A 27,072-nucleotide genomic window follows, 5' to 3' on the forward strand; every position below is an offset into this window, starting at 1 on the left:
TTAAGTTAAAAATTTAGTGAGGAAGAAAAGCAGAGCTTGTGGCTTGCACCGTTGCTACCAATGCAGCTTGCTGGCATGTGCCGAAGGTATGGGCTGCCTAGCCTTCTTTCAAAGTTTTACTTCCTGAGGGACATGTTAGGCAAGAGAGCATCACAGCTTTCCCAGAGGCTTAAAATTAATCTGGCATCCACTGGGGTTTACTTATCTACCCATTTCATAGATTCCCAAACACTTATTTTGCCTTGATGCACTTAGGAGTTACTACAGACCTTCAAAATTTCTTTGTTCCTCTTCTTTTTGAGGGGTGGAGGAGAAGTTGCCATGCACCCCACCAAATTCCTTCCTAGCACTTGTCTCCTTAAATTCAGACAGCTGTGAAAATAAGTTTCCCACAGAAGCTGGGTTCTTCATTTCACCCTCCAGGGAACACTTTAGTGTGGTTGTTTGGTTTAAGCTTCGAGCAAACTCTTTAGAGCTGTGTTTTCAAAGATGCCTAAAACATGGCTTAGAGTTATATAAGTATCTTGGCACCTGACAGGCCCATGTCAAGGCAATTTAGAAAGTGAAATAAATATTTATCAGAATTATTGGGCACTACCTGCCTTTGGGACTGCTGCCCTTGATTTTTCAAGGTTTTGGGTTTCGCACATATGAAGTGTAGGGACAGTACCCATCTACTGCATATTATATGGATAAAACCTATTTATTAACAGCACTTTGAGATCCTCAGGTGAAGAAATGCTTTTACATCAACTTAATATAACCGTAGTGGATCGACAGGATAAATCATTGTGATCTTTAGGTATGATTCTGCAAGAACCACAGCATCTTTGATTTCCAACTTTGTTCATAAGGGTCACAAGAGTTTATGCTTACATATACACTTATTTAGTGGAACAGCTAAATGCCTGATCATGACACTTCTTTTTCCTCCTTTATACTACAGGTCCAGAAGCACTAGGGTACTTGATTAGTTTTCATTGCTAAGCCACAAAGACTGCAAACATGTCTCTGGAAGACATCCACATGAACACCCAGGATTTGCTTGAACAAAAACAATTAGATGCTGGAGGATTCGGAACCATTTCTTTATGCTTTCACAAGAAACATGGATATGTAGTATTAAAAAAAGTGTATACAGGACCACAGCGCACTGAGTAAGTTACAGATCTCAGTTCTGATTTTTATCTTTCAGTTAGTGTAAGTCTGCTAAACTCAGTAGAGATAAATCTAAATAGAGTGTAATAATTTGGGGCCTTTGGCTTCTGGAGATACTGTATATGAGGCAAATAAGAGAATGCTAGCAGTTGTCCTGCAAATTTTCCTTTTTTTTCCTCATGAGACAACTTTTTAAATTTTAGCTTATTGTTCAAGTGAAGTTCCTGTTTTTCATTTCGAGGGGAGCACTACTGTGAATTTTTAAGAATCAAGAGGACTCTTGCACACTTAAGGAAATGCAGGAACTCAGTGGCCACATGATATTTTCAGACTTGCAGATATGTTTACAATACAGTTATCCAACTGTAGATAAGAAACTAAACGCACATAAACTACCAACAGGATTCCAACTGCTCATGTGTAATACCAAGAATGTAACCTTCTCCCTTGAGAAAAAAGCAGAGCGAGCTAAGCCCACTGATTTAATTCAAGGATTGAATTAGCTGTTGGTTTCAGTGGATTCAGGTCACGTTGCAGCTGTACTTCCTCACAGCTATAACAATCGTAAAGCTCTCCCATGAGTCATCCCCTAGAGAGAGACAAAAGTCCTAAATCTTTCTACTTTGGGTTATAATAAATAAACTGAGTTTTTATTTTGCCAGTGGAAAGCAAATGAAGAGATTCTAGTAGTTTGTAGACTGCAATGACAGTTTGGGATGAACACAGTTAAAATGGACAAGCCTGCCAAGTTTATTTTTGGGTTTGTGTTTTTATTTTCTCACTAGACAGGCTCATAATTTTGTCATTCCTTAAAATACTGAACCAAAATTCTTTTGCAAATTTTTTAACTGAGCCTAATGCAAACAAAACAATCAGTTCTCCTCCTACTATGGAAGAACAGAGGGAAAGCAGTTTCCTTCTAAGTCACAGTCTTGTATATTATATAATGGATACTATCCTTTTTTAACACCCTTAGTGAGTTCCCAGCTATGTACCTGTGATTATTGATGGGTTGTACTGAGGCCCATGTAAAGAGTTGGGCTTTGAACTCATCCTCAACCAGTAATTGTTAGCAAATGCTATCATCCAGTGTGTGGGTGGATCCCTTATAATAAATCCATTTTGAACATAACATGAATATCAGCCCTTCAGAAACAAGACCTCTGTAAGTTTCCTGTACAAGAGGTAGTGAAGGAGGTCTTGACCCTCCTTGTTCCAAGGCTCTTTCAGCTCTACCCTGATCCCACCCCTGTTCAAAGATTTGGACATACACAACCAGCAGTGCACCTATAAAAAGAATGCTTATGCACTTTCTGAAAAGCAGGCCTTAAAATCAGGCTGAGCAGACAGTCTCTGTGTAAGGCAGTAGAGTCTTAGAGAATATAATCTGGCCTGAACAAAGCTGTATCAATTAAAAATCAGCTAAAGGTATGGTTAATTGTACAGGGGCTCTAAGGATGTGGACATTTTTGGCCACTGTTTTCCTTATGAGTCAATGTCATTTTCATCACTGTGTTCTTTCTAGCCTGGCACCTAAGTTCAATGTAATTTCTGTTTTACAGATACAATGTTTCCCTCCTTGAAGAAGGCAAGATTATGCGCAGACTGCAGCATGACCGTGTGGTAAAACTACTGGGTATCATTTTGGAAGATGGAAACTACTCACTTGTGATGGAGTATGTGGACCGGGGGAACATGATGAAAGTGCTACAGCAAGTGAGCAGTCAATTACCTCATCTCTTAGGGTTGATAAGGTGCTTGAAATGGACAGGATGTTCCTGCTGTCTCCAGAGAATGGAGCCTTTATTTTCTCATTCTTCCTTCTGTGTTAAAAAGCCAGTGGCAGCACTGCCTTTTCTAGAGCAGAGGAGCAGACCAGTTACAGATTAAAAAGTTATAGAAGTGTTTGTAGAGATATGTGGAGAATTTTCTAAAGAAAAATGCTTCTGTAATTACGAAGTGACTCTAGATTTACTTTAATGGCAAAATTTAGATCCAAGAAGGGCCTTAAAATCCTAGAATATCCTAAGTTGAAAGGGACCCACAAGGATCATCAAGTCCAACTCCTGGCCCTGCACAGGATAACCCCAAAAATCACAACCACTCTCTGGGTGAAAAAACCTTCTAATATCTAGTCTAAACCTCACCTGACCCAGCTTCATGCCATTCTCCCAGAAAGGTCCTCAGAGAGAAGAGAACAGTGCCTGCCCCTCCACTTCCCCTCATGAGGAAGCTGTAGACCATGATGAGGTCTTCCCTTAGCTTCCTCCAGGCTGAACAAACCAAGTGACCTCAGCCACTCCTCATATGGCTTCCCCTCTAGACCTTCCACCATCTTCTTAGCTCTCCTTTGGATGCTCTCCAGTAGCTTTATATCTTTCTTATATTGTGGTGCCCAAAACTGCACACAGGACTCAAGGTGAGGCCACACCAGTGTGAAGTAGAGTGGACAATCACCTCTCTCGACCGGCTGGTGATGCAGTTCTTTTTTGCCATAGCTTGAGCAGAGGTACTCTTGAGACTGAGAAAGAAACTTTTTTTAAAGATTGCACTTTAATTTGATGGTTGTAGCTGCATTTTTTAATAGATGGCATTTCTTGTTCTTTCTTTTAGCTCTCACTGCCTTTGTCAGTGAAAGGGCGTTTTGTGCTGGAGATCACAGAAGGAATGCTTTATCTACATGAGCAAGGCTTTGTACACAAAGACTTAAAACCAGAAAACATCCTTGTGGACAGAGACTTCCACATTAAGGTACTTGTTAAAATGTAAATGGAGAAAGCTGGTGATATGGGTTGAAGAATTCAGTTCAGCTGCTCTGCATAGTGTTCCTAAAGTGGGAGGATTGGTAGAGTAGTTTAGTGAGCCATCATGACGAGAGTGTCACTAAGAGAGTGTTAGCCGTGAGTCATTGAAATATGGTAGCCTATACAACCTCTGAGTCTGAGATTTGCAGAGTTTTCCCCCAACTGTGAAAAAAAATCACTAAAGGCATTTAAAAAATAATATTATTGAGAATTAATGAGCTATAAATAACAAAACAACTAGAAAGGTAAAACAAACATTAAAACAGAGATTGAAACAAAATGGAATGTTTTATGGATCATGTCTTTTGTCCTAGATTGCTGTAATCTCTCCTCCTGCCTTTACCTCCTTCTTTTTATTTCTTTCCTTCTTTTGCCTATTATCTTTTCCTCTTTCGTATCCCTCTTTTTTCCCTTAGTCATCCTTTTAAAATGACATCCAGCAGCTACAAAAAGAAAAAAAACATCAGGACACTACTTCAAAGAATGGCTTATAAGCCTGTTCCAAAGTCCTTTCTATTAATTTTAGAGGGGGTTTGGATCAAGACACATAGATATAGAGGCTACTGCGGAATAAACCTGAGTGGAATGTGCAGCAGTCCTCATCAAATATCCTGTTTCTGGTCAAGGTGAGTTGTTGAAATAACCACCCCATTACAGTTTGAAATTACAGAATAAATTTCTGTGAAGAGAGCTCTGTCATTTTCTATTTCTCACACATAAATTAGTGAATTGTTAATATAGGAGGTTAATATAGTAACAAGTGCGGTATGAGCAGTTTGCAGATAAGAATTTTTTAATTTTTTTTTATTTTTCCAAAAATAAAAACCCCATCACGATCTGCTTTAAATATAAATTGGATGGGGTTTGGGGTTTCAGCTTGCTTATATGGACCAGACCAAACTAGACTATCATCACACTTCATGACGAACTGAGGTGGAACCTAAGATTAAATTCAGAATCAGATCAGATTTCCTTAAGCAGGTTGATCAAAAGTATCATTTAAGGCAGCTGTTGTTAAGCCATCTGCTTAAATATGTCTAACACTTTCAATATTTAGAAAAGGAAGTAGTTGTTGTAGGAAACTGCAAATGTAGAAAGATTTATATCATATCTTCCTCTATCACATTAAACCTCCTCTCACTTGTAGACATGAATTTAGACTCTTTGGACATGCTACTTCCTCAGCAGCATGTCATACGTTTTCCTCTGAATACATGACCTCTAAATGCAGCCCAAAGCTTCAGAAACACAAGAAGAACAATAAGCTAGTTAGAGGCAACAAGATAGAAAGGAAAAGTGTGTTAGAAGTGAGCCAGGATATCACCTCAGTTTTCACTTGAAGTAATTGGGTTACACAGCTCTGTTTGACAGCTGCCTGTGGCCAAGGGAGACAGTCTCATTTTCTTTCATTTTTCCTCTCCTGTTGACCTTCTGTTCCCTTGTGTTAGCACTGGTGCTAATCTGGTCACCCTGTCCTGATTTAGGAAGCCAAACCAGCAGATTACTATTTACCTTGTTGGCAGTGCTACCTTTCCATTGGGGCACACTTGGTTCAGCAAGCTGGTTGCATGCCTTGCACTAGTTCTTCCCGGATAAGTGTCCGTGCTGGAACAAGAGGAGCAGAGGGAGCATATAATAGGAGACTGGGAAAAGGAGGGAGAGATTTCTTTCTTCATCAACAGCCGTTAGTCTAGTTGCAAAACTGCACCCTAAAGTTTTGGTAATGTCACCTTGTCAAACATAACAGTACCCAGGTATCCCTGCTTTAACTTATTCCATGCTATCCTTTTCCATCTCTCTTTGTCATACACATCACATTGGTTTAGATCCCCTTTTACCCCTTTTCTGTAGGAAGATCTAAGGAAGTTGAGTTAAATGGAATCTAAATGGAAAGGGCAGTGAGGGAGGAGGGATATCTGGCAATCTCATAGATTGCTTCTAGATTTGAATCTTAACTTCTTTTTGTATGAATTTCTGTTCTCCCACAAGCACTGCAGACAGACCTCGAACATGATTGTCAATACAGGCAAAACCAAACTTCTTCTATCCTTACATTATGCAATTGTTCCAAGTGGGGTTAAGTTAATAATAAAAGTTCAGCTTAATGGTTCCCAGTTGGCAGTGATACTTTATTTAGGAAAAAAACCCAAATCAAAGAAAAACAAAACAAAAAAAGCAAATAGTTTGTTTTCCTTTTTTTAGTTGCATTTTTTCTAGTGTTTCATTTTTAGGTAAGTTATTATATTATTATTAATAATTATAAAATTAAGCACTGCATGAAATACTTGTTTATCTCCTCTTCATTACAGCACTAGCTCTGACATGTCTAATTTTTCAGATTGCAGATCTCGGTGTTGCCTCCTTTAAGAACTGGAGTAAGCTAACCCATGAAGAAACTGTCCGACAGAAGCAAATAAAGAGCACTTGCCAGAACAATGCTGGGACTCTTTTCTATATGGCCCCAGAGCATTTACTCAGTGTTAATGCAAAACCAGTGGAAAAATCAGATGTTTACAGCTTTGGCATAGTGATCTGGGCAATTTTTGCTAACAAAGAACCATATGAAAGTAAGTTACTTCTGAAAGAATGCTATCACAAAATGAAGTTACAAATGTTAAGCATTTAAAGTTATAAAATTAAGATTAGTAGATTAAATCACCCATGGCCTAAAATAGGGCCTGTTTGGCACCTCATGGCCAGCAAGAGGCATTAGTTGCATCATTCCTGACTCCTAAGCATGGACAAGAACATCTGAATGAAATGCAGGTGTGAGCTGAATCTATTCACATCTGTATGGTGTGGGCACAAACTGGACTCAGTGGCAGAAGTTAGACAAACCTCATGTGGGTCAGAATGGAAACTTTGATGTCCACTGTTTCCTAAGGTGGACTAGTCACATGTGGTTTTTCTTTCAGCAGGAATGATCACACACAGTTACCGCTTCTCAGCTGCGTGGTGCTAACTTCTCGACATGCACTAATGTTAGCCATACATAGGAGCCAACTGTGGAATTCCAGAGGAACACGTTTATAATTTTGAATGGATTTTTTGCTAACTAAATGGCTAAATGTTACCTATGTGGCCATCTCTGTGTTCATACCCAGTGCAGAGCATGAGCTAGATGCAGGTTCTAGGGAGCTAGTTCTGTCACCCTTACTCACACTGGGTATGTCTTACATATAAAAGTAAATCCATTAATCTTAAAATAAATCTCTAATCCATGGAAGTTAGGGCAGTGGATTCAAATTCACTAATATGAAATATCTGTAGATGTAACTTGGACATCTTTTAAACCATAGTTTACATATCCACAAACACACAGGGAGCTGCTTCATTGTTTCTTTTACCTATGGAAAGGTAGCAAAACCTGTGATCAGGATGTGATAGGAAATTTTATTTTTCAGATGGTATAAATGAAGCCCAGATTTGCTTTGGCGTCATAAATGGAAACAGACCAGACTTAAAGGAGATCACTGATAAATGTCCAGTGGAAATTATTGACATAATGAAACAATGCTGGGAGCAAGAGTCAGAGAAACGGCCAACCTTTGCAGGTAAGGCATTGCTTTAGCATTATTTTTGTTTCGTGTCCATCAATAGTTTGCAATGGAGCAAAACAAAGTTGAGTGTTTTCCTCTTGAAATATAATTTTTTTCTTTGAAAACCAAAATATCAATTCACATGCCCTGTAAAGCATGCTTCCTGTACCCTGACCATTTTTGGTCAGGGACAAGCATTTACAGATTTGAGAAATACTAGTAAGTGGATGAAGCTACGACACTTTATACCTGATGATAATTTCTCTTCAGTGTAGTATAATCTTCCTGCTGAAATTTTTAGAAAAGCTAACATTAAGGGATGTAGTATATCTTGACTATGACTGAGAAAATATCCTATTCAAAATATTCTAGATTCAAAAGCTGTCCTAGTAATTGTTCCATAAGCAATCCAACTGACTTTGACTAGCTCATCATCCTTTCATATGGTCAGATCCCAAAACACTTGCAGTCAGTAGAAGTCTTAGCTGAATGGTCTGGGAAGGAGAAATTACAAGAGCATTCAGGAAATAAGTCAAAATCCTATGTCTCCTCATCTCTTCTTTCTATCTCAATATATAGTGCCAAAAAAAAAAAAGCTGACACAAAAAAACTCCAAAACAACAACAAAAAAAAACACAACCCCAAAGAAAACCCCAACATATAACAGGAAATTGAGGTTTGTATTTAGAGAGGGGCACCAACAGCTTCATATACGGCAGGCATGTACTTAAATACTCAGAGGAAATTTGTGTACCAGGAGGAACCCATCTACTATCTCCATATTTAACATACATAATCTACTGCTAATAGATTAAGCTTATGCTAGTACTGGGTCTTAGCTTCTAATTTTCCCATATGCAAGTCAAGGAAAGGTGCTCTCAGCTACAGGTCACATACAGAGAGGTTTCACCCTAAAAAGAAATACAACAACCAAAAAAAAAATCTGTGGAAGTCATCCTGTTCTTGTTACTGTTTTAAGGTTATATGTACCATGTGAACAAATTCCAAATATACGTATAACTTTGCTGTTTCTGACCTGATAGAAGTTTTTATTCAATCCTTATCCATCAAGATTGTTAAGATTATGTCACTTTTATTTTCCATTGAAAACCACTTTCACTTAGTTATTTTCTTTTTGCAGAAATTAGTGAAAGATACAAGCCATTTTACTACCAAAATCTAGGAAAAAATATCGAAGAAGATCTGAAGAATTTAAAAGTGAGTAACTTTCTAAGCATTTTGTGGTGTCAGTTCCCCACATCCCCTCTTCCCAACCCCAATTATGGCCAGATTCTGCCACTTGGAGACTGATCATGCTTGACTGACCTGGTTTCCTTCTGTGATAAAATGATTTGTAAATGAGGGAAGAGCAGTGCACGTCATTTATCTCAACTTTTGGAAGGTCAACACTCTCAGCCAAAATACTCTGAGTTCAGATGTTACTGTCTGGATGAGGAAATGAAAACAGGTTGGATGGCAAGTCTCAGAGGACAGCAGTTAACTGGTCCTACTTCACCTGCAGGCCAGTAGCAGGTGCAGTAGTGCAGGGGTCTGGGACCTTCCCTGGTGTACTCTTTTTATCGGTGAGGTGATAGAAAGCAATGGAGCCACACATAAGGTGTGGAGGTGACACCAAACTAGAAGGACAAACCAATACAGTCACAAGGAAAAGGCTGGAGGAATGTGGTGACAGAAACCCTGTGAGATTCAGAAAGGTCAAATACAACATGTTGCACCTGGAATTAAATAACCCCTGGCTTCAGTGCCAACCAATGGCTGCCCAGCCAGGGAGCAGCACTGCTGAGAAGATGCTCAGGTGAGCAGCAACCTGGGCACCAGTCAAGGCCTGACTAGCACCAGCAGAGTCACAGGCAGCAGATGAAGCAGATCAGCTCAGCACTTGTTAGTCCTGCCATAGGAGATGGGGCTGTTTCAGCCCAGACATGCAATGGCTTTGGGGAACATAAAGAAATAGCAAGCTGCCCCTATGTATGAGGAGTTCATTGCGAAGATAAAGCCGTGCTCTTCAGAGCAGTGCATAGTGTGAGGACTAGAGACAGCAGACATAAATGGAAACAAGAGACATTCAGACTGGATGTAAGAGGGGAAAAAAAAACACTTTTCCCTCTGAGGACAGCTGAGCAGTGGAACAAGTTACCTAAGGAGATTGTCCTGTCACCATCATTGGAGGTTTTCAATATCCAATTGCATAAAGCTCTGAGCTACCAACTCTGATCCCATAGATGACCCTGTTTGAGCAGGAGGTGGGCCCAAGATCCCCCAAGGTCAATTTCCACCTGAGTGACACACTGATTCTATGATGATACTTTGCAAAAGCTCCTCATTAAGTCTCACTCGTGAAATAAAATGTTATTCCTAGCAATTCAAAAGTCGCAGAATACGATTTAAAGTAACTTTTAAAATTCTTGGTAATTTTTGTCCTGTGTTCAGGCAGTGTCTAATGAGTCTCAGCCTGCTTGAGACCAGAAAGCTATACCACAGATAAAATTTAAATTCAGTGGTTTTCCTGACTGTCCAAGTTGGTTTCTCTTACTTTTTTGACTGTAACTTTATAAATTATGATAAAAATAATTATTTCCTGACTGAAAATAAGAGAATAAGAACTTCTTGAACAGTTAGGCTGATTATGGAACCTTTTTATTACATATTTTACAAATTAACTCACTTCACTATACTGACAGCTATTGGTGAGAACTCCTGGCATTCACTCCTTTGCAGTGAAGTGAGGCTCAGAACAGTACATACACAGTATTTTTATCTAAGGAAAAAAACCAACTTCCTTGTGAAACCACTCTTTTACAATTTTTTGAAAGTGCTTTCTTCTGTCACCAAGTCTTCAATTGTGGTAATGAAAGTTTCTCATTTCATATGATGTTTACAAAGCACCAGTGACTGTTCAAAAAAGCAACAGAGTTTTGCAAAATGAAACTGATGAAACATATTTCTTGGTCTGGTTTGACCAGACTTACAATGTGAAGTATATATGTCTAATTTATGATAGCAGCCCCAAATCAGGATCATGGCCAATTGTACTAGCTTCCTTAGCTCTCTACAGATGTACCTCTCAAGTCATAGGGACAGAATGACTATTTAGAAAATGGGCTGTGAGTTTATTACTTTCTCAGGAAGGAAAGCATCCATTACAATCAGGGCATAGAATGTGAATAGAGCATGCAGGGCAAGTCAATATGGTGAATTACTAGTACAGCTTCAGTAGCAACATGAGTTAGAGGGTTTGGGCATAACTTCCCTTCCCTCCTCCCCAGCAATCATGCAAGCAGAGTCCACAGCCTGCTAACTAAAAGGATCACAGAATGGTTGAGGTTGAAAGGGATCAGAGGTCATCTGGTCCAACCCCCCTGCTCAAGCAATTCAATTGCTCAAGTAAAATCCAAGGACCTACAGTTATAATGTGATTCAGAATGTCACCTTTTGCTTTTGGAAGGATGTTGATTTTTTGGGGAAGAGACAGATAGGAGTTGTTGACTTTTAATCTGTGAAAGTACTTCTTGAGTTTAATTAATTAAAAAAAACCACAAACACAAACCCTACTTTTGGAAATTATTTTACAAGTAAGAAGCACTTGGTGAATTTGAGAAATAATTTTTCCACGTTAAAAAAAAATGATTTCCAGTAAAGTCTGAATAATGGGAACATCACAAGAATAGAACAGGAATAGATTTTGCCCTCATTATAGTGCAGTGAGAATGAGTGTTTACGGAAAGGAAATTGTACTGCTTCTTTCTGAAAATTTCCTCTAAACTCCTTGTTCTACAGGTACTCCCTTTAGTTAAGCTTTTGCCTATGACTTGATCATTTGTTCTTTCTCACATGCAGAAAATATGGCCTGAGTCAAATGAGCTGCTGAATAGAATGGAATCCCTCCAAATAGATGCTGTACCAGAAGATACCAGTAATGGTGAAGTAGGTAAGTCCCTGTGTATTTTGCCAAAGATAAAGTTGTGTACAAAGCAAGTAACCTTACCATTAAGGGGTTATGAAGAAACTCAATTATTCAGCACTTCAGAAAGAATTGTAATCACTGAAAAGATTAAATTTCTTCCCAGAATTCATACTTACTATAAATTTTCCATCATCTACAGTTCAAACCCATTCCATTTTACAGTATTCTGCTTTCATCTTCCACACTGAAAATTTTGTTCAACATTAGACTTTTCAATGGTCACTGTGATAATTACTTTTCATACTTCATCTTTCTTCCCATCCTTTTGTTTATGCCAACTGCTTGCTCTGTAGGCTTTAATTTACTTTTTTTCTCACTCCATCCTTTCTTATGAATGCTATTACCTTGCTTTCAAAGGAATCTGAGGAGCACTAATTTTTCTCTCCTTCCTCTTCTATTTTCTATTAAGGTTTGGATGAGTTGCATGTTTTGTGATTTTATAGAGGTGTCTCACTAATATGTAATGATAAAGTGTTGTAGTAGTGTATCTGGAATTCTTTTACCAAAGTTTCCTAATGTCAAAGGACATAGGATCTTATTTGCAACACTGATTTACAAGAAATAATATAAAATTCAGTAGAAATAAAATTCTGCTACGTTAGCTCACACCACTTGAAATACATTATTAAATGAATAATGTTAAACTGTAATGTGCAACTAGTAAATCTTTCCCAGAGTTAGGTTTAATGTAATTGTTCCTCAGTGGAACCGATGGACTTAGGGCAGCCCCACTGCTGTATTTTTAAATGAGCACAGTTACACTTGCTTAGCAGAAACAATCATGTATCACTGCTGCAGATTGCAGATGCTCTTGTGATTTAAGTATGAAAAGCTTTATTGTGAATCTACACTGCAGAAAGATGCTATCTTGGCAGCCTGTCAGTCAAAGTTGGGGTTTTTTTCTCTAATCAATGGGCATTACTCAGACAGTGGTAGTGAAAGGTATCCCACAGGATCTGTTCACACATCTCAAGCTTTCCCTGGAGAACAGATGCCGTACTGTTTATACTAATACTGAATTGCTAATGGCTGTCTCTTTTGCTGGGGTTATTTCAGTATTAGCTTATTCCTCCCAGTCCCTCTCTAGCAGTGGCAATAGAAGAAGTAGAGCAAGTCAGACTGAAGGTGTACTAATATACAGCCATCAAAAGGAACTAATTTTGGTGCTGCCTAATATGGCCTGAAATCATGTAATTTGGGGAAGAAAAATTAAAAAAAAAATTTAAAAATCAGTTCATTGGCATTATCTGAGCTAAATAGAAGCACATACATACATTTTATTCCAATTTTACAGTGATTTGTAAGACTCACTTGGTTTAGGCATTGTAATATGTTTTCTAGAAAAGTTTGAAGCTTTCAGAACTTGAAGAAAGCATCTGTGGTCTTACCCTTAAAAATATAAGTACAAGTTATAACAAGCAGATTTTTACATTCTTATCTGGAATGCTGCAGCACGATCCAGATCACACTCCATCTGGTTCAAGACTGAAGTAAAGCTTCTTTTGATATTGAGAATTAGTTTGAAAGAGGTAGATGACACAGACTATTTTATCTGGTAGACATTACTTGTAAAAATGTATTCTTTGGGACCACGAAGAATAAACTAGACAAAAAGTATTCATCACGAAATACCCAGACAGGATACTTTACATAATCATTTTTAAATAAGATTTTAATGACAAATTATTTGTGCTGTATGAAGTTATACCTGCTATTACAGAGGTGTTATTTTCCATCCTGTTACACTTCAGTTTTGCACTGATTAAACTCAGTGCTAGTGGCAACACACCAGTAAATCAGACCCTGCAAATGCCTTCTGGAATGTTTGTTTCAGTGGTTGAAAACTTAATGTCAATATAAGCAGAGTGTGCAGTGAATTCTCACACCACTTGAGTGAGATTTTGACACTCACAGCTTAAACAAATCTGTACTTCTAGATATAAATCTGTTATACTCGCCAGTAGAGATGTTTTATTTTATAGAATGCCTTATGCTGAAAGTAGTTTTATATTTTCACCTTTTATATATACCATAATAATAAAGGTAGGTTAATAGATTCTAGTATCATTGCAACAAGTTCAGTTTGGATGTTTTCCAAATATTTAATTTTCCTCCCTTTCAGATCAGCCTAATTCTCTACACAGCTCTCAAGGTCCCGAGACCAGTCATGTTAATGAAGCCCTGTTTGCCGCCTCCCCCAAGAACCAGCCTGTTGAGAGCTGTGAGACCTCTTTTGCACCTGCTGATAATCTAGAAAGAAAACTTCAGTGTGAATACAACTATCATGTATTTGGGAGCCGGATGGATAAAGCAGTTCCACCTGTACTACACACCCCTGAAATGATAGAGGAAGAAAGGAGACGGAGAGTTTCCTGCGATCCATTTGCAAAGCCATCTCCTACTTCCCAGAAGAGTGAACTGCATCCAAGAGCTGAAAAAACAGGATCAAACACTAACCCATACGTCTGGTCAAACCACGATCCAAATTTCTGGTCACAGGCAGGATCAAACACTAAACCATATGTTCGATCAAACCCTGATCCAAACTTCTGGTCACGGGCAGCTGCAACAACACCAAACCAGGGAACAGTTTTTTATGGGCCAAACCGTAACAGTCTTCTAACAGGAAACCCAGAGGATCTCTATGGATTGTGTTTAGCCAGCAACTTTAGCCTAAGTAAACCTCCTGTGCCAGAATCTGGCCAGAACCTGCAGTCACAAACCAATGTAAACTGGTATTCGAAGAATTCAGACACAGATACAGGTGAGATTCCTCTTTCCCCAACACCTATGTTTCTGAAAACTCACTTTTCGTCTGTTAAATGAAGTGGTCAAGAGCATTTTGCAGCTTAAGGAACAACTCGTAGCAAAGGTGAATTTATTTCATGAAATTCTCTTTGTTTACCTGAGGTTACTTAGCTCTCTGAAACACTCTAGCTTTGACTTCATTATGCTGCTTTCACTGATTTCAGGCTGTCACTTTCAAATGAACCATTTCTTAAGCACCAGTGTTATAGAAGAGCAGGATAACCAACACTTGACTCCTCAGCTACCAGCCAAGTAAGAGCACATAGGAAGTATTGCTACAGCAGCTCCCAAAACCAAGAGCTGCTACCAGTCATTTTAGGAAAGCAAAGGAGAACTTTGACTCTCAGAAATGTGACATTCATACCATAGGTTCTGCTCATTCAAAAACAGCATTTGTAGCATTTCAGAAATTAGATGGGTATTTTGAGCTTGATTTGCAGCAAGCCAAGAGACTCCTAAGTTTAGGGAGCCAGCAAGGAGCTAAGGCTTGTAATTGGTTTCTCCAGAGACCTCTGTCTGGTACTGAGGGGGAGCTTCTATTGGTATTTGCTAGTAAGCCATGTAGTAGAAAGGTATGGAGACAGAGACAGAAGAGAACACTGAGCATTGGCAAAACATAAATAAGTGGTAATAGGAGACCTACAAGATAGAACTTTTAGGAACTAGAGATAGCATGAGATACATTAGCCTGCTCCTACTAAATATTGGATATTTTTAGTATGGTATTATTTTCCAGGTCATCTCACAAGAAAATAAAGAATGCCTAGCTTTTTACAAGCAGAATGCCACAAAGGTGTTATTCTGTTAAATTACTTATGCAGAGACTCTGATTAGTTGTTTATGTGAGTTTATTGCTGAAATGAATCTGAGAACTGTTATGTCAGAAGGCAGGCATTAGAACTGTCAACATCACTACTAAAGGAAGACCTTCTGTTGTAAAGGAATAAGGAAAACAGTTATTGTAGGGAGGTTGTGTGAAACAGTGTAGCAGATACCAGACCGAGATGCAGAACAGCATTGCAGCTCTTCCACTGACTTGTTCGGTGACTGTAACCCAGACGCTCTTGCTGCCCTATCATGAGTTGTAGAGCTCATCTGTGAGCATCCCTGGGCTGGAAGTTATATCTCTGCCAGATATTACTGCCACTGACAGAAGATGCAGTGATGTCCCACGCCTTTGCTAGAGCTGGTCACAAGCAATGTGCTAATATGAACCACAGTCAATCTCAGCACTAAGCAGTAGGAGCACACTTGGTAGTTTGGAATTTTCCAACTGGAATACCTGATACAAGGCAGCTCAGTCCATAACTGCGGTGTGCTGTGATCCACACCGCCAGGTATCCATACGCCCATGTGGAAGCCCATTGCCCTCACTGGGATCCAAGGATGGTTAAGGCTATTAGTCACTGAGCAAAAACCACAAGGAGATCATTGCTTAAATTAGAGTTATTCAAGGAGATACAATCCTGCTAGTTAAAAAGCTTCTCATTTCTCTGTATTTGAGAGCACTGTGTACTTTCACTTTTACAAATATGGCAGTCATTGTTAAGTACATTTGCTTTTTTATTTACTTAATGCTTTTGGCATTTTTTTGTTTTCTCTCTTTGTATAGGTAACAAGGATTCCACTTCTTTCACAAGGGGAACTTTTGCATATTATCCTAGCTCACCAGGAGTAGGCCCAGGTAAGTGCTGTAGCCTTCATCTATCCTGGTAGCCAACCTGCTATGCATTGCATCCTGACCAGCAAAACAAAAAACTTTAGGAACTTGAAATATATATGTTATTGCTAAATACCTCTAACCATAGCTGAAGTTATCAGTACCAGTATGTAAAACTAACTCCTGTCTCTAGCAGAACCTATACACACCATTAAACATGATGAATCAAGGACAACATCTTCTTATATGTAAGAACTTCTTTTAAAAACATGAAGGCATTCCAAAATCTCCTGCACACCTAAACTAGTTACTTTCTTAGATTAAGCGTCAAGCTGCTGTGACTCTGCCCCAACTGTTGAGCCACACATGCATCTGGGACACTTTGTCCTACCTTGCTCTGGATTTTTAATACAATTCTCTAGCTGCAGGCTTCATCTGATCAGCCTTTATTGGGGCACAGGTCTCTACAGTTCAACTGTCTTGAACCCCTGAAATGGTGTTATGTCCTTCAGGAGTTGTTAATATATGCTTCTTTTAAGCTGTGTTGCTTGGGGCACCCTGAATTCTTTAATTAACCCTTTCAAGGCTTGTCCAGTTTGTAAATGGTCTACACTTACAAAGAAAACCTGAAACAGCAGGTTTTTGTCTTCTTGACTTTGGAGCCCTTAGAGTCTTTAGATGATGACACAAACGTGACAAGCAGCAAAGTGTAGAGACTTGGGAAAGGAGATTTATAAGCACAATAAGTTTTGCAGTTAATATTGACAAAGCATTTTGTACACATTTTCCTACCTTATGCTAGATTCATTTTGTTACCAGATAAGAACATAGAAAAAATATGAGATTTCTTCATTTTTTTAGCTACAAAAGGAAAAGGTTACAGGAATCATAATGTTATGAGACATGATAAAATGCATTCCTTTTTTTGTAACTTCTAGAAACCAATCATGCATACATACAAGTATTTCTGACTTGCAGCCTCCAATTAACAAAAATTAAGTGCACTTAAATTTTCATACATAACATAACCATAGATTTCCACACTTCACATTGCAATTGAGTGTGCAACAAGAATGTTTATGCATCTAACCATAATTTTGTGTGATTAAATACAGAGATTGGTGTATCATTTTAAATATCTGTACTTTGATTTTAGACCCAGGTTGTGAGATTCACCATTTAAACTAGAGTTAGAATGTTTAATGAATGATTATCCAAACAGAGTTCAGAAAACACTGTCAAGAAAATAGAAAACTGATGTCGCCTAACATGAATAGTGACTTAGTTTCATGTTATGTGTGGAAATCAGACAAGAGTAAGCAAAAGACCAAATTACGTGTTTAACTAATCACTTCTTATGAGCAACAAGAAATAATTTACTGTAGTCTCACAGAACTTCAAAGTCATAACTGTAAACCTGAACCTACATCTATAAAAAGTAAAGCTGAGATGCAGAAGTGAAGCTTTAAGGTTCAAAAGAAAAAAGCATTCAAGTAAAGGCTGACCCCCTGAAGCTGTTGGCCAACAGAAAGTGAGACTGCTGCTACACATTATACAAAGCACAGGGAACATTATTTACAGTCCAGTAATTGCCAGCATGTAAAGCTTGGTTATGGCACTTTGTTATAGAACAGACTGGGCTTTCACTGAAGTATATTTGTGTCACACTGCATAGTGAAAATATGCTCACAGTTGCCATAAATGGCTATTTCTGCATTAATGCAATGAAAACATTTAATCCCTTCCCTTATTAGTAGAATCTTCTTCCTCCTTATGTTATTTCTCGACATTTTGAACCACATGCAGTTGTTTATAAATTTGTATTAAAGTCCCTTATACAGATGACTCAATCAAATACAACATTAGTAACAGCTCTGGAATTCAAATTGGATCCTACAACCACATGAAGATTGAAGAGCACAATCAGCACATCAGCACTTCTCCTGCTGCTACAGAAGCAAATTATAGACAATATGAAGCAATGGGTATATTTGGTAAGAAAAATATCTCCCTAATTTTCATGTATTCTCCCCATGTAATTATCCAAGAATCATTTGGTTTGGAATGTATGAAACACTCAAATTTGGTAAAAGCAAGGCTATGATTGGAGGTCCTCACCTGACTTACAGTTTAAATTTTAGAATATCCTGAGATATGAAGATCATAGAGTCCGGTGCCTGACATCACACAGGGAAATCTTAAAGTTAAACCGTATATCTAAGAGCTATGACCGCTTCACTCAGGTAGAAGTTGGAAGATTTTGAAATTTAATTTTTTTTCCTTGGTCAATACCAAATTAAACTATCTCTGTGTATTCTTAAGTAAACGAATCATTTGTGTCCTGGAATATAAAACACACCATACATCTATTTAAGAAGTCTAGGAAGGGGTTTTTCAGTCTTGCAGGTTTAAGTCACAAACCATGATAGCTTCAGATCAAAGAGCAAGTCCAGCAACTGACGTGTGAATACACATGTTCTGGCTGGGCATTTCTTTCCTGGCATCGCTGGGTTATGCTGCCTCCATGAAGTCCACTTCTGGTTATATCACTAAGATTCTGTCTCCAGATGTTACCAATAAATAATAGTGGGAGGACAGGAGAGATAGCAAAAGGAGCAGAAGAAATGTTAAAAAATGCCATTTTCTTACACTCTTCTTCTTTTTGCAGATGATACTACTGTCCTGACTGCCAAACATCTGAACCTAGTGAGAGAAAAGTTGGCTAAGCAGTGGAAGCACTGTGCTCGGAAACTGGGCTTCTGTGACCCCGAGATTGATGAAATAGATCATGATTATGAACGAGATGGACTAAAAGAAAAAGTTTACCAAATGCTGCTTAAGTGGGAAATGAGGGAAGGCTCCAAAGGTGCTACAGTTGGGAAACTTGCCAAGGCCCTCTTTGGCTGCCAAAGACTGGATCTCCTTACTAGTTTGATGCTAATCAAGGATGAATAATTTGACTGAGAACTGTGCGAAAGTGAGGGTATTTTTTCCTGAAGACCTTCCAATAACAAATAATTCTGAACAGACTTTCTGGAATTCTCTTTCTTGCACAGACTTTTTGGAACATAGTTTTTCTGCCAAGCAGTTTTCAATGAATACCTTCAGTAAATCAAAAAGTTTATGTCACGATATTTGGCCTTCCAAAGGATAAAATAAATTAAGCATCTTCCTTCTGAACAGAATGATTGTCCAGAGATAACAACAACAATGCAATGCAAATATTGATTCAAGGAGAATGTGTTACACAAAATTTCTGGATTCTACATTCTGTCTTGAAACATTTTGGGACCCTTGTTCAGTTCAGAACAAAAGCATGTCATTTCAACAAAGCAATATATGAGTAATAATATGCAAAAGACTGACCTACTTCTTGAAAAACTTGTACAGAAAATTAAATCAACTGTTAAATTTTGCCAGAAGTGCCAATTGCTTTAAGTCAATGACATTATTTTTCAAATATTTTTATAATTTTTATTAAATACATGTGTCTAGAATTATGCAGAACAGCAGCATAAATAAAAGCAAAAACTATTTCTGGCTTAAAAAGGCTATACTTGATATTTTACAGATTAATATTGCATTACTTTTTTACATTGTTTGGTAGAAAAGATTTTACATGTCAAGTTTCTTATCTGCTTTACGAAACAGTGAAAAAATAAATTCAATCTGTATTCAATCCAAAGTAAGAACTCTGGAATACAACAGCTTTGGGAAGGGAAAGGTGCCTTATTACCTCTTGACAGAAGACCCATTCTCCTACTCGCTCTTGGGGCTCATAGTGACTAGAATGTCACTAGTTTTTGAATCTTTTGGACTGCATTTATATTAATGGATTAAATGTGCCTGGGAATGTTTCTGGGTGCTGAGGGTAAGCTGGCATGCTGATGCTGCAGCCTGCTGCCAGGATAGCAAATTCTTTAAACCTCCAAAATTTTGTGCAAAGGCTTTTTCACAGTGCTCAGGTTCTTTTGGGGAACACTGGAAAAACTCTGTAGTGTAAGTGATGGTATCCCAGTGCCTGGAGATGTTCCTTGTCACTCTGACTTCCTGGTATTGACATGATCTCATTGTGCAAGATCTCTGAAAGAATTACTGAACTGTAAGTTTTTATGCCTGAAGAATAATTATGTGAAACCTTTCCGAGGAAGAATTATACCTCCTATTTCCATCAAATCTACAAATATTTCCAACAGATGTTTCAGAGCAGGTAATTGTTTATGCTGTAGATTAAAGCACTAAGTTTCATTAGTGTTCATAAATGTTCATTGTTATTTTCAAAAAAGGCTAATAATTTACTGAAAGTGTAGTTAGAATGGATTTCTGCTCCTTGATACAGCAGCCACCATTTTAGTGGAATCAAAATGAAATAATCAAAGCAAGCATCAACATATTTGTCATCTTTAAATCTACAAGGCAATAGTGTAAATGGCCCCCCAAAATGGAGACTTTAGCAGAAACCTACACAAAGAGCACGTCATCCATTCAGATACTAGAGCATTTCTATATTTATTGTTAATGCACATTAAACTCTCCTTTCCATGGAGGGTAGCTTGGGATGTATGAGTATGTACTACAGTAATACTTATATTTTTAATTCCTCAGAATTAATTGCATTGCCTTACTGTTTTCACTTAGCAACATGCTAAATCTTATATAAATTCTTGAGTATAATAGAGAATGAAATGTTTTACTTGTCTAATATAATGAGCATACACTTTCCAGAAGAAAAACAGTTACTCTTCTTAAAGTAGATAGGGAAATGGACTAAGGGGTGTCTTCTCTTTGTCAGTCCACAGAGAGTTACAGCTAGCAGCTACTATGTTACTTCATGAAACAGATTCCAGCAAGATCAGAAAGTCCATTTATGTCCTGTTAACATTGGTTGCACTGGATTGTTACATCAATTACAAAAGCTCCCATTGGCTTTTTAAAGTCTCCCATATCTGTAGTCTTCATCATACAACATGCAATTTTTCCACCATAAGATCCTTGTCTTATTTGTTACACAGAATGGTAATCATTTAACAGGCATACATTAAGTGCTTCATTTTCTCTTTATTAAAGCAAGCCCAGACCTTATTTTCTGAAACAACAACAAAGATGTAGAACAAAAACAAGAAGCGTTTCAGAACAAGACTTAGGCTTAGGGCAGTCCTAGATCTTAAAAGTAGGACATGGGAGAGGAAGGTCATTTTAGCTTTGATGTTTTGTCAAATCCAATTCTAGACTAGTGCTCATAGTTCAGGTGACATTGTAGATGGTATAGAAAAAAACCACTAAACTGAGAGCTAGAGACAAACTCCTTCAGTACAGCCCTTACAGAACTCAATCACAGAGAAGGTTCAGCTTCCTGGGCAGAAAATCTAAAGTACGACAAACCCTTTAGCATAACGTGGAAAACCACAAATAAAAGAGGACCCAATGCCTGGAAGCTTCAGCCAGGCATGCCAAATTAGAATATGTATTTAATAATAAAGATGATTAACTACTGGAATAAACTACCAAGGGATTCTGTGGATCCTCTTGGTATCTTTTAATTAAGACTGCTCTTGTTTCTTAAGATGGATATAGTTGAAATCAAAGCTATAGGTCTCAATATAATGTTAACTAGGTGAAATGTGAAAGTAAGCAGTGTACAAGAAGTCCAAAGAAAAGAGTTAATGCTCTCCCTGACCTAAAAATGTACACAAATATTAAGTATAGCAGAGAGAGATCAGCTAATATTAACTTACTGGGTTGCTCATTTCATCTACCACCCGTGCCCCACCCCCTCTGATCAAAAAAAAAAAAATCAAGGATGGAGTTGATTTTTGAAAAGCAACCTATCATGAGAGATCAAAAATGCAGGAAAATAATGGGGGCAAGGAAGAAAGAGAGAGATGTATTATGGCACAGATCCAATACCCTTTGTGGCAAAAGAAAGGAGAGGAAGGACAGAAGAGTAATTTCACATAAAACTGGCAAGCTATCAGCCTCAAGGGCAGAGGCAGCAGTAATGCAGCAGCCTTACAGAGATTCTTCATAAGATGGGTGAGGTGCAAGACAGGGAGAAAAAGGCTGTGAGTTGCAGCATCAGACCTCCTCTTCAGGGTCTCCCCTTGAAGAACAAGAGGTGAACTCATCCACTTATGCACAAGGACATCATGTTTTTCCATTTTAAGAGAGCAAGTGCTTTCAGACTTCAGATCAAATACCACTCAAGTACAACCTCCAGCTGGTAACTACAGTTATCATTACACAGCAGCCAATCTGTGCTGAAATTCTTAAATGCAGAGAGGATTGAGTCCATGCAATTCGGAGCAATTTATTTGGTTGATTTTGTTACTGTGCCCTTATTAACAGTGTACGGGCAGCTAAGAAGTTTGAGGAATTTTTACTCCTTCCAAAATAGTTGCTAAATAATACCAATTAATAATGCTGAGTTGAAAACTCAGAGAGGACAGTGTTGCAAGTATTTGGTATGTGAACTTCAAACTGAGCTGGCAACATACAGCTCCTCTTCCTCAGAGGCCAGTTTCCAAGGAGAGGTGATACACAAGAAGTTGGTCTCTGACTGATTGAGCTTTTAGTAAACTGTGTCACTTCTCCCTGATTTTTCATCACTGTTCAATAACAAACGAAAACCATCTTTCAGCGTGGAGGCACATGGAAAATAAAGTGAGAATCTCTGAGCCTCTAAAACATGCCCTGCTGTGTACACAGTGAGACGGAGCTACAGGGAAACAAAATAGGAAAGATCATCCAGTACAAGCAGGGACATATTAGAGCTAAATAGCACTTGGAGGGCTTTCTTCACTGGATCCTAGTGCCCTCATGGCACTTTTTTCTATCCCTTTCTCATCCCAGACTCTACAGACTAAAGAAAGTGCTCCTTGCAGCATGCCAGTTTCCCTCCTGGCATACCAATGAGCATCAGGAGTCAGCTGACTGGTGCTCATTTGTTCCCCAGCACAAAACAGCACCTAGTGAAAGTGGAGCTCCTTAATACAGCCCCTGGGGAGAAAAGAAGGGGGAAGTTAGGATCAGTACAGGGTCTAGGGTACAGAGTCTATCTTTGTGCTGGAGGAAGTATTGCCTATGAGCAAAACAAAGGAGGCGAGAGTTCTGACTTAAGCTGGGTTTCCCCCTCTGCTATAACTCTAAGTAGGTCACTTCCTTTCTCTTTAGCACAGTTTCCTCATCTCTTTGGCAGAAGTTAGTGTCTGTACCAGAACTAAGATATGATCAGATAATAAGCATTAGAGCTTACAGAGCTCAGAGAAATGCTTGATGAGAGCTGTTTGAAACCAAAATCCACGCTAATCACCTTAACAAACCAGTAATACTGCTTGGATTTTGAATGATAGGTTTCAACTCCTGTATTCCCCCGCTCATTAGTTGAGAGAACTAAATGCAGCACTGGAAAGGATGTCTGGGTCACCGAGTTCGTACAACTCCTTCCATAAACAAACCAAGAACCATCTTCCAAATGTTACTCTTGTCTTGTCCAAGGGAGAAGCTGTTTCTGGTTTTGTACCAGAGTATTTGGAGTAATTTCATATCTCTGAATCTAGAATGCCTGAATCTGAGCAGAAATTATGCCAAGACTCTGCCTGGATTTACAAAATGTAGACCATATTCAACTTTGAAATGACAAGACCATCTCACAGTGACACGCTTGCACTTGTGATTTATAATGCAGTTATTCACAAACATATGAAAGGTATGCAGACACTGTTTGAGCTGACAGAAAACTATCCTTTGCTAGCTAAAGAAAAATGCAGGCAAATGTAAAGAAAATCATTAAATATGTGTCTGTGTTTTAGTTTCTTAATCAGCCTAAAATGTTCTTTGAGGCAAGATATCTGGGATCCTTTTCTACTAGCTGTTATGCTTATGAAAAAGCATCCTTTTCTTTGTGATATAAGTCCAATTGGTCTCAATTTGGCTAATATTGTAGCTAAATAAGCCTCCTGCTACAAAAACACATGCTGCTACTCTCCACACTTGGCAGCTTCAAAAGTCATGCCACATTCACTCAGTCTTTCTTGTTTGGAAGGCCAATACCAAATCACAGAAACATCGGCATTTTCACATCTTTGTTCTGAATTTTGCAATTCACCACTACGCAAATCTTACCTCTTTATGGAGCTGAAGCAACAAGGTTTTTTCCTAAGGTGAAAACATTGCTCTAACAATCAACATCCAAGAGGCTCAAGAGCCCAAGCATCAAAACAGGCTTGAAATAGCAGCATATTTCACTTCAAAGAAGTAGCTGAAGTAAATGAGGTATAAATGATCAGTCAGAGTATACACAGACTCAAAGAAACAAAGTCTACAACAACACCTGGATCATTGGGGATCCCAACCAGTCACAGACATAGCTGTAACAAAGTTGAAACACAAACTGATGCCACTGTGCTGAGCTGAAATGAGACTCCTGGGCGCAGGAGCCAGGGTGTGGGGGACACCCCAGCTGAGGCTGGTCATGGCCATTAAAGCCTAGTAGTGCCTCAGCGGCCCTGACAAATGAGTCAGGCTTTCTTTGAAAGCACAGCAGTGACACCCTCCAGAGCACTGTGTGGCTATTAGAGAGAAATCCTACCAGCAGGAGTCAGAAGCTGCCATTAAATGCAAGTTTCTGCCTATAGAGATGGCCATAGTGGAGAGATGGGGCAACACCAAGGTTGCCAAAAAAATTACATGGCAGTTAAGAGGTAAAGGGAAATCTGTGTTCAGGGACACATCACTAGCAGAGCAGTGCTACCTCTTTTAAATATTTTTTTTCTTTTCTTTTCCATGCAATGGCCAGATACAGGTACTCTCCAGAACCTGAACCATCAGTAGTAATCAGACAAATAAAAACATGTTATGGGAGTGGACAGGAGAACTAGTGCTCCAGTTGTTCTCAACTATTTCATGGGCTGTGTAAAAGTAAGCCAATGTCTGGCTTGCTCAAAGTTTTTTCTCCCCACTCACCCAGTAATTTAAGAGAAGAACCTTTTGGAGGAAATAATTGAGCTGAAATACTGAATTCTCTCAGGCGCTCATCATTATGTGCAAATCTGCTTTATTAAGAAGACTGGATGTTCTGGTGAACTGAGTAGGTTGAACACAGTTTGAATATGTGAGTTAGCGCTCAGTTTGTCCCCAGATCATCCACCCCCTGCATCCTGCCTTGGCAGAGTCCTGCTTCCATTGCCCTGTGGGCCCAGACAGCCACTCTCTCCTTGAGCCAGCCCTCACAATGCCAGTCATTATACACACACACACAGAATAGGGTCTTTCGCCAATGCCATTTCTGCCCAGCTGCCATGCCAGTTTTCTCTCCCCAGCCCAAAGGTGGCAGGACAGTGCCTTTGGGAGGGGTTGCGTGGTCCAGGCATTTGGAAGAGGAATGGCCACTTTACAGGCCTCATGTGCTTCAGAGCTGCAATTGCAGGCCTGGAGACAACACAAGGTGCAACACCGTGACAGCTTTTTCTACAGAGGGACCTCTCAACTTCTGTCACACTGATAGTGGAGTCAACCCATCTGAAACCACTCCAACCTTAAGTGGTACATGAATCTCCTCAACTCCCTTTTCTCTCATCTGGGAAGGGCTTCTGGTTTTACCTTACTAATTACTTCTTCCCCCGCCCCTACATTGTATAATGAACCCTTTCTACCCAATGCCTCAGCACACATTCTGAAAATTTGTCACATTTCCTTCAGTCATAGTAGGTAGGGGATATGTAGAAATATTAGATTGAAAGGTACTTTAACAGGAATGAAATTGGATACAAGTTTGAGACCTTTCCCTCTGAAAGCTCATTGTGATACATGAGATAGGAGCCCCTTGTGATTCGTGGAAAATGCAGAATTCAGAAAAAAAATTAAGTTTGTGCAGCAGTAGACCAAGCTACTAATTTTTTCCTAAACACAGAATAGTCAGCCACCTCCTCCAGTCATTTTTCACCAGAAAGAAACGTAGACAGTGACACTCACAACAACCATGAGCCTCTGAAAGTGGCCTAAGAACCAAGTAAACTGTAGGGACTTGTAGATTTCACCAAACAAAGGCAGCTTGTCCTGATGAAGGATTGCTTGTACTTAGCCATCCTAAAGACCTTAATCTTATATAGTTTGATCTGCTCAGGGGATAAACAGAACCAGTATGCTTGCACAGCTGAGTTAATCTCTTTATGCACTGGGATTTGTTATGACTGTCATTCACCTCTAAGACTTGTTACTCCCATGCACACATATGGCAGTGGGGTGGGAAGGCTGACAACTATTCCCTCTCAGGGCAGTCACTGAGTTTCCACTGGGCTGCAGTGAACATGTAACACTGACCTGTCTTGAGGAAATTCTTCTCATCCAGTATAAGGCAGAAGACCTCTAGCCCAAGGTCTGTTTCAGCTCTACAGCTTTCTGCTATTTTCCTGACTACTTTCTCCACCATCAGCCTGGCTGGCTGTAACTCAGGCTCGTCCATTCTCATCCACACTTGGAAAGCAGACACCAGGGAAAGCAGTCGGTGTCCTTGGTGTTGTATAAGCAAACTGTGAGAAGGTCCAGAGGAAAGCAAGACTAAGTGCTGTGGTGAAAAAACGCAGTCAGGCTGCTCCAGAGGTGGCTGGCCCTGATCAGTACAGGCACTTGCCGGGCCAAAGCCCTTGGCCAGGAGATGAGTATGCTCCCCACAAGCAGGCCTTACAAATAACACTGGTGAAGCAGAGTTAATGATTCCTGCCGAGGAAATGCCTGGGCTCTGGGATGCTGAAGGCATCACCACAGGTGAGCTGCAGTCCCCAGAGCTGCCCTCACTGTCCCAGCTGCCGGGGAAGCTGTTTTCCAGGCAGACTTGGAGCCACGGATGACCACCGTTCTCACAGTCCGTGAAGGTTCTTGCATCCCGGGCAGTGCTGGAGGCGCAGTCCACGGCTTCAGGTCCCACAATATATCTCCCAGGGCTAGAACCTGCAGGTGGTGCAGACATCTGCAGGTGGTGCCGTGTCTCGTGGGTCTCCGCCTCTTGGAGAGGATAGAGGCGCTCACAGCGCCCGCTCCCCGTCACAGCCCAGCAGCCCAGCAGCCCAGCAACCGGAGCGGCGCTGGGCGGCAGCACTATCCCTTCTGGCGTTCGAGGGCGGG

General features: G+C 39.5%; 1 protein-coding gene and 1 long non-coding RNA gene across 2 annotated transcripts; one reads left to right on the forward strand and one right to left on the reverse strand.

The window, feature by feature from the left end:
• The first annotated feature begins 774 nt into the window (after positions 1-774).
• RIPK1 (receptor interacting serine/threonine kinase 1) lies at positions 775-20,318 on the forward strand. The gene is made up of 11 exons (XM_029961407.1): positions 775-1,157; positions 2,721-2,874; positions 3,772-3,909; positions 6,301-6,529; positions 7,367-7,516; positions 8,643-8,719; positions 11,360-11,450; positions 13,609-14,250; positions 15,907-15,978; positions 17,784-17,948; positions 18,623-20,318. Exons 1-11 carry the CDS (start codon positions 1,006-1,008, stop codon positions 18,907-18,909), a joined length of 2,157 nt encoding a protein of 718 aa, XP_029817267.1. The 5' UTR covers positions 775-1,005; the 3' UTR covers positions 18,910-20,318.
• On the reverse strand, positions 5,507-26,863 carry LOC108640451. The gene is made up of 3 exons (XR_001921185.2): positions 26,272-26,863; positions 24,076-24,211; positions 5,507-5,567 (listed from the first exon to the last, which is right to left on the reverse strand). It is a non-coding gene; the product is annotated as an uncharacterized LOC108640451 (long non-coding RNA).
• Positions 26,864-27,072: the final 209 nt, after the last annotated feature.

Source organism: Manacus vitellinus, unplaced genomic scaffold (genome assembly GCF_001715985.3).
Source record: "Manacus vitellinus isolate BGI_N305 unplaced genomic scaffold, ASM171598v3 scaffold_33_pilon, whole genome shotgun sequence".
In the NCBI taxonomy this organism is placed as follows: domain Eukaryota; kingdom Metazoa; phylum Chordata; class Aves; order Passeriformes; family Pipridae; genus Manacus; species Manacus vitellinus.